The sequence below is a fragment of the Acanthaster planci genome, linkage group LG20 (genome assembly GCF_054643075.1).
Source record: "Acanthaster planci isolate LZ-2023a linkage group LG20, COTS_SCS, whole genome shotgun sequence".
Classification (NCBI taxonomy): Eukaryota; Metazoa; Echinodermata; class Asteroidea; order Valvatida; family Acanthasteridae; genus Acanthaster; species Acanthaster planci.
In genome coordinates, this window is record NC_141796.1 from 5,923,332 (window position 1) to 5,936,155 (window position 12,824).

General features: G+C 42.5%; 1 protein-coding gene across 1 annotated transcript in view; it reads right to left on the minus strand.

The window, feature by feature from the left end:
• Positions 1 to 12,824, minus strand: part of LOC110977979 (retinoic acid receptor beta-like) — a 67,342-nt gene that overhangs the window by 49,998 nt on the left and 4,520 nt on the right. The window contains exon 2 of the mRNA XM_022232556.2: positions 6,832 to 8,317. Coding sequence (XP_022088248.1) covers positions 6,832 to 6,976 — 145 coding nt within the window. The 5' untranslated portion in view covers positions 6,977 to 8,317. The remainder of the gene's footprint in view (positions 1 to 6,831; positions 8,318 to 12,824) is intronic.

Below are 12,824 nucleotides of genomic sequence, written 5' to 3' on the forward strand. Positions count from 1 at the left end.
CTCGTTACTAATTAAAGGCAACAATTTCATTTGATAAAAAGGTGCATAAGATTACTCTCCAAAGTTTAGAACAATGTGCTGCTTCCTATGTACAAAAAAGAGCCCTGTTTCGGGCACATGGTCCACTGGGATTGCGAGCAATGCCATTTGTTAAGTGTTCTTGATATTTTAAGGTACACCGGTACCCGGTATTCACATAAAACAGGTACCCAGTTCCAAAAATACCATTTACATAAACACCTCTATATCAAACTGACTTGTGAGCAGCACTTCTACAGTGCCTGTATTTGTAAGATATTTCTCACTGCAACTTCCTCATTTTCAACCTCATTCCCAGGTTCCATCAGGAAGTTTGGGTTTGCAACAACAAAAAAATCAATACTGCATGCTTCAGGGATTTTTCTTATATAGTGCTGTGAATTGAATTTTGCTGAGAAAGTGAAAAAAGTAGCTAAATCTGAATGTTTCAACCTCGAAAAAATGCAGAATTTGGCATCAGAAACGTTTTAAATTTAAAAAGATCAATATAATTCACATTCTAGTTTTTTTCCCAGAGAAATTTGGTATTGATTCTTAAAAAGAGCTGTAAATTCCTAAGGAAAATCAGAATCAACTCCAAATACAAAAACCAAAAAGAAGCGAAATCGCCCAAGCTTGCTGACCCACCACAAAAGTGAATCATCAGTGGCACTTGGGAAAGGCCATTTACAAGGACTGCCTGAGGCAGTGGTCAGATCTACTACAATTCTTTGTCCAGGTGGCTATTGTCCTATGTCTCTAACCAACAAATGATAAAATCCCACAAAATGGATTCCCTCCAGATTACTTTCCCAAGCTGACAGACATGTATGTAGGACTGTAAAACGGTGATAGCGAGCACCTGTTAATTAACTGCCAGGATGCCTGCTCCAATGCAGCAGTTATCGTCTCAAAAGCTTGAATCTGTGTCCAGTTCCTCTCTGCGCAAGTGAGGGAGTAATGCACATGAATGCCCAATGTCAACAGTTGTTAGTGGGGTGTACATGTATGTGCCTTGCTCAATTTGCCATTCAAACTGCATGTACTCTGTTCATGACATGCAGAGTCCTCCATCCTGTAGGCCCCAAGCTGGACCAAGAGAGAGGGCGCAATTTGCCTAGCAACGGCGGCTCCTTTGGTCAGAACCGCACTCTGCTGGTTCACAAATGACTATGAAATGCACAAGTCACTATATCATACCGGCCAAATGAACACTCCCGCCCAACATGGCTCTTTTCAACTGATGATGCAGTGCTTCTGCTCAAAGTGGATAGAAGTTGCCTGGTGCTGGCAGCCCACCAAGTTCTGCACCAAGTTAAAAAAGCAGCCACCGAGCTTGACAAATCTGGCCGCCAAATTCAACATTTTGGGTGCTGCATTTACATCAGTCCTTGTGATTTCGAAATTGTGAAAAAAATACTCCTGGATATTCCCAGGTGGGTAATTTTTCTAGGCGTGTGATTTTGAGTTCCAAACTGAACAAACGAGTATACTTCTAATAACATTCAATTCAAGAGCTCGTATGAGGGGCTTGTACTTCGTCCAGTTCCAACCAAATCTGTGACAGTTTCATTAGAGTCCTTGTAAGGTTTGTCACCTGTGTAATTCATATATTGGGTATCCCAATTATACAGGCATGGATATTTTGTAAGCTTTTTCACAAGTTCAAATTATGTCTGGAGAAGTGTTCATTTGTATTTGGGCACACAGACCATTGAATCAAAAGTGTACTGGCTGTTACTTTAATGGTGGCTATTATATTTATACACTGTGGATGGTAACATATTGAGAATTATCAATTTGTCAATGGATTTTGGATTTTAATCAAACGTCCCCTTGCGCTTCCAATGTGTGTGACATGTGCTACAAGCATGTAAAGCCATGTACAGTCTGGTGTATGTAGCTGTATGCATGCAGCAGCGCTTGATTGCAGCGCTGTGTGATGTGTGTGTGCTGAACGATTGCAAACTGACAGAACCGTTGTGCAAAACTGTTTCGCCGGGCCAATCAAAAATGATTCTGTTATTCCTGTTGAGTAGGCCTAATGTTTGATTCATTTCGTTTCTCTTTTTTCACAAATGGCTAAGCATAAAAGTAAACTCATGCCGAGGAGTGCGGTACGGATGGTTTCAGGCCTGCAATTATTCGCACTTCTCGGGAAGCTTTTAGGCGTGCGATGGCGTGGGAGTGCAATCGTACGCCTTAAAACGAAAGGACTGATTTACATGCAGGAATATCTCATCTGATGCAATAATATCTTTACTTTTCTTGTTAGATCAGCATTTGTAAATGTATAAGTGTGTTCTGAGCTTCCTTTTTCTATATATTTCTAGGGTCACAGTGTCAGGTAGTTAAGAATGGAAAATTAGGTAGGTAGGATTAGCAGCATCTGTCCCCGGAAAAGATGGAGACATTACCCATGTGGACAGGGTTTGGGCCTAAGTCATTCGTTACCCCACTGATGGGACAGATGTAACCCCATACTGCAGTTTGGGCACTGGCAAGGTGGCCTGACTTTCTATCAAAGAGTGTCTCCTTTCAGTTCTTTTCATTTTTATCGCATAAATCTCCTTGGTTTTACACCATTTTTTTTTTTGTAATGCACCTTTAATCGCTTCAGTGAAAGGGACAAGCTATGAATTCCAAATTATTATTATTATTACTATCTTGATTTTAAAAAAATTTCTTTAAATGTGTAAAAAAATTGCTTTTCAATTTTTTTATAAAATAATCTACTTCTTAGATGCCCAGAAATGCACAAGACCTAATCTGACAAAAATAAAAAGGCCCTCTTAAGTGGGCCCTAAACCTGCTGCTAGTAATTCTATGCCCCACTCCCCTCCTTTTCAATAATACTTTATCAGTCCCAATTTACTTCATATTTAAGAACTTGAAGTGCTGGAGTATAAGTATTTAAGCTATTCACAAAAGGCCCAATGTCAACTCAAAATAAACGTTTTAGCGTATAGAGTGCACCCTACCATGTTTGCCATTGAGAGTGTGTACGCCAGGTACGACATTCCGTACTGTAACACAGGAAGAAACAAGAGGTCGGGGGTACCAACGGGGCCAAACTTGCATTTATGTAAGACCAATTTCAAACTTGAGGGGATTTCAGATCTGAATAACTTAAATACTTGTACTCCAGCACTTCAAGTTCTTAAGTATAAACTCAATTGGGACTGATAAAACATTATTGAAGTTTACACAAACAATGCTACTGGAAACACTGAAGTACGTCCGAGATCATCTCAACTTTCACAAACTTGTGTACGCACAGGTACGGTACTAGGAGTCTTGAGACAGACCTCTGCACTGTTGGTCCATATGTGCACCAGTTTTCAAACTGTGGTAGCAATCACTGAAAGTCATATCCTTTGCATGGGCAGAGGATAGACACTACTCACAAAAGTTAAGGACCACTTTTTATTCTGTGTATCCTTTTTTGTGAGATATTTTACTGCTGAAAATGTGCATTTGACATTTTGAAACAGTTTTCAATGTTTTTATTCCAATGAGAACATCATCTAAACAAACAAAAAATGAAAGAACTAGACCCCACTCACTGCTTGGAAAAAAATACAAGTCAAGAAAAAGTGGTCTTGAACTTTTTTGAGTAGTATACACGTAGAACATGTACATATATAAACCTGGACCCATGCACAATGGGTTGGCAGGTTGACAGAATCCCATTAAGGGATTACAACTAAGCTGGCCCCTTGTCTGACAATGCCTTGACCAACAGATTGGCAAGTCCACTCACAGCACAAACTGGTCATTGATTTCCCTGGTATGCCTAATCCATAGTGCAATGAAAAGCCAACCCAGGGATGATGTTGCAGTGTGCAATCTGCTAGCTACCAGTACATTCAATGATAAATACAAAAGGGCCCTGACCTGATCGGGTCAGCGTGCACTACTTCACGGTGTCCATAGGGGAAAAGTGACATGTGCTGGTTCCAATTCCATCATGTACTGAGCATGGCAGCAACTGCAGTATACTGTGTAATGTTGGCACAGTTACCTACATGTTACATGTACTAGTACCGGTAGATTCTCAATGACTTTTGAATATTATAGTATTGTTGGACCAGGCACATGTATGCTTATAAACCCAAGCTCATTACATGCACAATTCTACAGTACCAATAAGTAATGGAACAGTTTTGCTCTCCACCAATAGCCGTCTTGTCATCTACAAATTCCACAGAGCTATATATAAAAACTAGAGTGCTGACTCACATACAAAGTGATGCCTGCTGGGTGCATCCATGTTTGTGCACAAACCAATGGGAAAACTTGAAATTGTGTACGGCTTTGTGCAGCTATTGGCATATCTGCGTCTGTATTTCTAAACGCCAACAAAGCCAATACGCAAACAACCTGAAAGTATAATCAGTAAATGAGCGTTTCATTTTGCTCTGCGCCCAAAAACACAAACGCTGCACAGGAATTTGGCTGTGACGTTTTTTAATCGGAGCCGTCAACTCACTTAACACTGACTGAATTAAGGGAACAACTTTTCATTTTAGCTGAACTTATTCATCAAAGGACAGCCACTGAAAGACATGCATACCTCCCAAATCGGACGACCATGCTCAAATGTTAGGGAAACATTCGGTTTCAACTAATCAGCTATGGATGTCAATAAACACGTGCCATTGCTCTGTACGTGTGCGCCTTATTCAAAAGGTGTGCTGACATTCGTGTATGTTGTACTTGAGGGCTGCATTTAGAATACATAATTTGATATATCCATTCTATCTGATTTTGAATGTTCTACAAGCACACACATGGATTCAAAATGTCTGTGCCCAGGATGGCGTCAAATTTTCTCCGCACAGAGAATAAGTCAACGCTCTAGTTTTTATATACAGCTCTATGACAAATTCACTCAATGTGTACATGTACATGTGTAGCTGCATGGTGGGGAAATTGTCTTCGAGTTGGGACTGAGAAATGAGAGAAAAGGTTGAAATTGGCAAAGGCAAGGTTGGATCAAATCTCTGCTCAATTTCTCTGCCCAGAAAATACATTTCACTTCCATACATGTGCCTGTACCAGTGTTCATAGTATTTAATGTACACGTACAAAGCTTGGCAGCCTTTATGCAATGTGTGCCCACATATCAATAACTTTATGGTCGGAACATTTTCTGAAATTTGATTTGATAAAATACAAAAGAAATTGTAGAGGAGATTCTCACAAAAAGTGCAACCTTGGAAAAATGAACTTGACTCATATTGCGTCGGAAAAGCTCAGTTCTAGCCCACATTAACAGCAGGTCTGTGGGCAAGAGCTGAAGTCAGTAACTACTCTGGCTTTTCACAGAAATGTGAAAACCCAATTCCATGACTTTTCTTCGGACTTTCCTGGATGAAAATATGACCATTTCCATGATCATTAACGCCATTTTACAGAGAGTATAGGCTGGTTAATTGGTTATACTGCAAAGTGGGAGACTGTCACAGTCATTATGACAGACTGATGAGGACAGCCTGTAAATTTATCATTATTCTCCTATCACATCAACACAATTGTGATTTCCGTGATTTTTCCACGACTTTTTCCTCTGACAACAGGACTCCACGACCTTCTGATTTTGCCCCAATTTCTCCATAACCTTTCCGGGACTTTCCATGACAACTTCTTCCCCAGGATTTTCCACGCCTGTGGGAACCCTGCAAATAACAGCAGCCCGGCTCAGGACCTCTAGACTGACCCTGCCACCTAAATAGTTTTCAACAACTACGACTGACAACCAAATGAACATTTCAGGTCTCGGGGCCCAGTCTCATGACTTTAATGTTCACGGAACCACCCACCATCTAGATGATCGAGGCTGTGACCAGCGATAGCAGTGGGCCAACTTCGGAACTGTTGAATTCATACTGGAAATCCCGACACTCTGCCAGTACGTGCCACAAGTCAAATGAGCACAATTTTCCTGCCACAGAAAATATTTGGCACAAGTATCCTCCTCTCAAGTAACTAACAGGAAGTAATATGCAACCCACACCCGGATCTCTCAGTTCAAGTTCACGTGTATTTTTACTTTCCAGTTAACTCAGATATCTGAAGCGAGGTCGGATAAAGTCTTTGCCCTGGAGAAGCCCCCCACGCAGTTCCAAGGTTTACCAGCTAACTCTCTGCTACTCTCTCATAGTGCTCACGGACACAGGAATGCAACCCCCCCCTTGAGAAATACCAAATATTTTTATTGGTCAAGTCAAAAGCAAGGATTAACGTATGAATGGAGCACTTGTGAAGCACAAAGTGTGGTTGAACAGATGTCCTGGAGTCACTGACTGAATTCAATAGCAAGCAATAAGGAATGTCAAGTTTCTAAATGCACATTAACATCAAATCTGATTTTTCTCAATTGGTTGGTCTATAGCTTGATTCACCATTATGCCTAAATGACCAGCCTTACTGCTCAACAGCGCCCCGATCCTTGCTACTGACGGTTTCACCCTAGCTACAAGCCACCGTACATAGACAAGAATTCAAGAGTTTGATTGACGACACTTCTGTCTTAGCACAAATTACATGGCCAACCCCATGGCAAACCAATGCTGGGCCACATCCATTCAATGCTTCCTAACGAAATTGATTTCCCGAAGGCGTTGCACTACAGGTACTTGTTATTACTCAAATGCCACTGCAAGTTGGGGGGTGGGTACTCAAAATGAGGGAAGGTGGCAATGACAATACACATACTGGCAACTGAGGAACAAATCTGAGAATAAAGGAGTTTGATTTAAACCACGGTTTGCAACACCTCCTCCACCCCTCTTTATTACAACATCTTACCTTGACTGTGCATCACAGGGGATTCTTCTGTGCCCTCCAGCTTGAACGGCGACAGGTCGTGGTCTGTTTTGGCACTGTGCGCGCAATCTTCAGAATTCTCAACCACGCTGAGCGGGAATATGAACGTCTGCTGTGCCGTCTCCATGGCAACTTGGGTGCACTTTTGCAGTGGGCCGAAACTTCAATTTGAAAAATGAAGGGAAGGGGGGGGGATATAATCTAGCAGGAGTTAATTAACTCAGGTGATGGTGCATCCCAGGTGGGCCTTGCCAGGAAATCTGGTGCAAGGTTCTCTGAATCAAGAACTGCACTTTCAAATCGTTGACTTGCGGTTCAGTCATTCCACTGACCCAGGGCTGCAAGCACGGGTCCCCTCTCTAATCTTATACTTTGTCAGCGAGAGTAGTAATACAAGAAGGGACACTCTGATTGGACAGAATGTAAAAAAGTGGGCGGTACAATGGCCACTGGGAAACTCTGTAATCAAAGATGACTTTGTTCTGATTGGTGCAAATCATTTAGGTGCGGTATGTACCATACAGTGCCAAAAATTAATAGACTGTGTGCTGTTGATGCCTTTGATTTCCTTACTTCTGATTGGTTGAGATGCATTTACACAACTGACAGCAGTGACTAATGTATGCATCGTCATTTTATGCAATGGTACCCACAATGTACAGGTGTTTTCCTCTTTTCACAAAGGTGGTATGCAGTGCCACGGTGCTCCCCGCAGACGGACAAAAACTTAGCCCTGTACACGTACGTGTTTTCACGACTGTCATGTGGGCCCTAACATTGACATTGCTGGCCAGGAAAAAAATAGCTCGGCGTCGGAAATTTTGTCTCAAGTTTTTCCCATGAATCTCCCGGGAAAAATTAGCGTTAATTCTGCACAAACCACAGATGACTCAATCGCGACACCTGGATGCCAAGTTGAGGAAATTACGAGGGGGGGGGGAGCTGGGGGATGGGAGAAGCGCCTGTGTTCAGAGGGGACACGGCCCACGCATCAGTTTCCGACCTGTCCCCTGTCACAAGTGGGGTGGGCAGGTAGACTGAACAAATTCTGTCTCGTCATTCTGGGCAAGTCAACATCAATCTCTGCAAGAATCAATCTTCGTCCAACCTCCGTCCTGACAGCTTCCCTGCTCAGACTTTGCTAGTGTGGGTTTGCAATGGGGGGGGGAAGAAGTACTTTTATTTCTTTTGGGAGCGGAGATGTGGAACACCGCCACCTGGTTCAAATCGGTGACCGTTTCTCCCTCACGCCTCTTGGGCCCTCCTCCTCTGTCCCTCTGATTCCTTGGGATTTTTCCTTCTCTCCTTTGCCCCCTTCCAAAATACCGGTAATTGTGACAGGAATGATGCCTGACCAGGCAAAAGTTGTCCACTCCAGCCAGCGAGGGGGGGGAGGGGATCTGGGTGCGCAGCTGTAGACAGTTTTCTCTCCCCCTCAGATTTCAGGGTCGGAGGAAATTCTTATTTCCTGTGAAAAAAGGCAGAAGAGGAAGGCGTTCATATTAGCGGCGGCGGGCCAATGTCATGTCATTGTCTAGGCCAGCCGTGTTTATCAACCCGGCGCTAATGCCAAGTTGTTCATAAATTGACAATTACATGCACATGCACAGGATAACTACCTTCAATTGTCACTTCAGGAAACAGATTCTGGGAATACAATAGAAGAGGGTAGTGTCCCCCCCTCCCCTTTTTGTGGGGAGGGGAGTAACAAGGGGAGAAAAAGTTCACCTGTAGGAGGTGGGTGAGTGTAAAGCAAGACCTTGCAGGAGTTCAAAGGGAGGACAAAATGTCCAAGCTTTCCACATACCAAATTGAGTGGGGGACTGGGGATACCAAGTGGAACCCCCACTTCAACACAGGCAACTAGGCGAGTATCACAAAACATTACAGAGGCGGCAGGACACAGCATGAGAATATCTGCTGTGTGAAATTCCAGTTTTCAAACAACACTGAGATCCAGGAGGTAAATCCGTTAACCTGGGGCAAAGTTACGAGTACATGGGTACAAACAATCTTGACATAGTCAAAATACACGTAATCTGGGACTGTTGGCACAAGTTTGTGCAATCTCACTTTTTAAAGTACCATGCCTGGTATTTTCCGCAGATATGGTATAACTACGGTAGTTCATCAACAGAATTCATCACAAGCTGTGAATTTCACACACAAAAGCCAGAGAGGCATTTCAGCTTTTCAGGGCACAACACATAGGAATGTAAACCTAAATACCAGGGTACCTGTAATTGAAGCCCGGGTGAAAACTATTTGAATCCTTGCCAAATTACCAAACTGGGCAACCATGGCAACAATGTCGTCTACTGACCACCACAGAAATGCATGTTGCTGGACCGTCATCTCCACTGAGAATGCGCCAATACTTGATTGAACACACAGGCACCTGAACCTTTAAACTCATGAACAAGTGTTAGCCCCATTTGCTTTCATACAGGTGCCCCGATCAAGTGTTATGCAAACAATATTGTCACTTGCAGACATCATTTGATGGCACTTCAAAACAGTTAACTTCAAGGGGCACTGCTAAGGTTAAAGGGTCTGGGTTGATGGGGCAGGAACGTGCAATGAGTGCCGAACGGTGGAAGGAGGGGCAGTGTGATCAAAATTGACTGCCAAGTGACACATTAACGAGCAGCTGGCTTTGGGGCAACCTTGAATAGCGCCCCCTCTTTTCCTCCCCTCCCCCCATCAGGAAGTGACAGGTATCGCAGTTTAGCTTGGTGAGCTATTTGCTCTTCTGATAGAGGAGGCAGTCAAAGTGGGGGTACCCGCACATCCGACTGGTTAAATGGAATTTGGAATTTGGCAGAATCAGCGTTCAATTCAGAACTCTAAAAGATCTTTCATAAAATAAGCATTGAATTATGAGGCTTATTTTTTTGGGGGGGGCACTTTTCATCATGTTTGTTGGAAATGTATTTTCCAAGCCACAATTAAAAATGTTAGCAACAGAGGCTTCTTCAATTAAAGTGTGTTGTTTTCTCATAATGGCCACCACGAAAAGTAACATCATTTCTTTGTTAATACCAATAAAACCCAGAAGGGTGTTATCAAACAGATCAGGCTCAGAAGAGAGAATGAACATTTAATTGCAAACACAAGTCGCTGGTCGGATAAACAAACTGCAGCTGGCACACCTGAATGGTTAGTTCAGGCTCATCTGAGAAAGCTTGCATTGCACAGCCAAAATACAGTCTCTCACTTTAATGGGGCGGCTTATTTCCGGAAGATTGGAGGTTGGTAAACAACTGCTCCTCTATGGGGCAACCAGATGTAGCCTGCCCGTTTTTGGCCCATTTTTCTCTCCTTCACAGCTGGGCTTTCTTCTCCAGAATGGCGACCTATCTGAACTACTGTTAAATATCTGCTCGCGCAATACGCAAATAAAATTGCACAAACAGCTGTGTGGGTCTGTGTACATATGTACATGTACGCCCAGTACACTACACAATTACAATTTTTTATCATCTGTGATATACTATTCGTGAACAGAAAATACTATAGTGACTTGTACATTGTATATGCTGGGTACCAACCAATAAGCCATTTGCGAGTTAAATTTGAATAAAATCTGGTGCACTGAGTTATCTGATTGCACATAAACATAACAATTTGAATTCCCCAGACTAAAGACACTGTTGCTATACCTCGTGATTCGAGGCAAGCTTTCGCATAGCGACCACCATCTCTGGAATAGACTGGTTCCTTTGTGCCCTTCTTAACCATTGAGAAAAGTGTATTGTTGCAAGGCGTCTCTTATGTAACCAAGCAAAAGCTTGCCCCGAATCACGAGGTATAGCAACAGCGGTTTTAGTAAGGATAATTCAAGTTGTTACGTTCACGTGAATTTAAAGAACTCAGTGTACCAGATTTGGGTCAAAGTTAACTGGCAAAAGGCTTATTCACGACTGGTTGCTTTTGACAGTCAAGCCATCGGTGCCCCATGCCATGCAATTACACACATACAGTACATGTACATGTATTTTTTCTACAACACTTGAGAATCAAGAATGTGTTTCAGTTAAAATTACTAGTATTTTCAATCTCATTTTTTTTCTGTTTACTTTAGAATGTATTTTGACGCCATCTTTGTTTCATGCTAATACAAATCTTCATATTCATGAGCAAAAAAGCCTAAGATGCCGTCCCAGGGAGGAAACCCCAATGTTGTACTGATTTGGGTGCAAAAAGCGCAGGAGTTTTGGTGTTTTGCTGACCTAAATCTTCTTTTTTTGGTGACTGACCACAGAGTAAGTACAAGAAACAAGAAATCCTTTTATAGAAATATTTTAATTTGCACATTTTGAGTTTGCCATTTGAACTGAAATAGCATAGAAACTGAACACTGTCATGCCTGACTGCCATCAAAGCAACAGTGCAATCAGTTACCCAGAAAAGTGTGGACAATTTCACACATTTGAAATAGCACACTTTTCTTCATACACCTAACCCAAAATGGTATCACTCAGTTTTCATATGAAGACAAGGATGAAGAAAGCATAAAGATGCACAGAAAGTGGGTGTGAGAACAATTCATTCCTTGGACCATTTAACAAGCAAGTTCAATTCTGTGCAGCTTACACTTAGACAAATTCAAGTGGATCAATATTAATTACAGAATTGATGGTGTGTTATCAGAACTTTGCTTTGATTTTTAGGAAGCAGATGTACATGTACTATACATGTCAATCTGTGCTGGCTCAATCTGGCCAAACCGGTGTGGCGGTCTCAGCTGTCTCCTGGTCTCAGCGGTCCCGCCTGAAGTAGCTGGACATTTCAGCACGACGCAAGCATGGTCTTGTTGGTCTTCCGTGCTAAGATGTCCGCATGACTAACTCGCACAGTACTATGTGCAGTGCTACTATCTTTGGTGTAGACCTATGAAGAAAATACGTCACGTACAACGTGAAGCATGCATGGACTGCACTGCTCAGCACACCACTTAACGGATGAATTTCCCATTGTTGCGCGCAGAGATGACATGACGTGTTTTTACCATATTTGGTAAGGGGGACCACTGAGACTGGGAGACAGCTGAGACCGCCACACCGGTATGCAATGCGAGCAGTGCTTAAATCATAACAGCTACTGTACATGTAGGTAAGAGGCCATAAAAGTAAATGCACAGCACCAGTGCCTCTTTAACTTAAGACAAAACATGTATGTAAGCACCGTGATGCTCATGCTGCTAATTTAAAGAAATGCATTCATTAAAACCCTATCAAATGACAAGAACAATTTGTAACACCCAGGAACATCTCTTGAAGCATGAATTTGTAATGATACCAGTAGCCAGACGGCACACATTGAGCACATTTTATCAGCAATCCACTCCAAGCAAGAACAAAACAGGGTGTCATGCTTTTAAACGAAATTGATGCTCCTTTGGTACGAAGTCACCGCACAGGCATGCAAGTTTGTGGGAGCTTGACCCAGGCATACTGAGCAAGCGCGCATTGAGTTTACTTAGGAATGTACGGTCCTCGCATGCACGCCGAGCGTGTTGAAGAACCCAAGCGGGAAACTTGGTACCGGTGAGGGTGCACTTCAGCTCAGGGTGGATACGGCATCTCAAAGCGCATTTAGTATGATACATCCCTGCTCTACATACAGTGCTACATTTTCAAATCAATGTCCCATTTAATGGGCACACGTATTAGTACAGTTTAGGTTGATTTGGGATGCTTGGAATGTATGAATAAATCTTTATCCACCATTTTTATCTTCATTTGCACTCTTTGTGATACTGCTTTTAATTTAAGGGACAGCTCTGGACATAACATAGATATTCGTTTGTTCGTTCAATATCATTAGTATCCAACATAGTTATTGAAATACATTGTAATTTGTTGTGGTTGTGTTATGCTAATAACAGTTTCAATATTTCGGAGCAAAACGGTGATGTCATCTGAGGCAATTGCTTCATTACTTCACTCAGGCGGCTGTGGCTTGACATTACC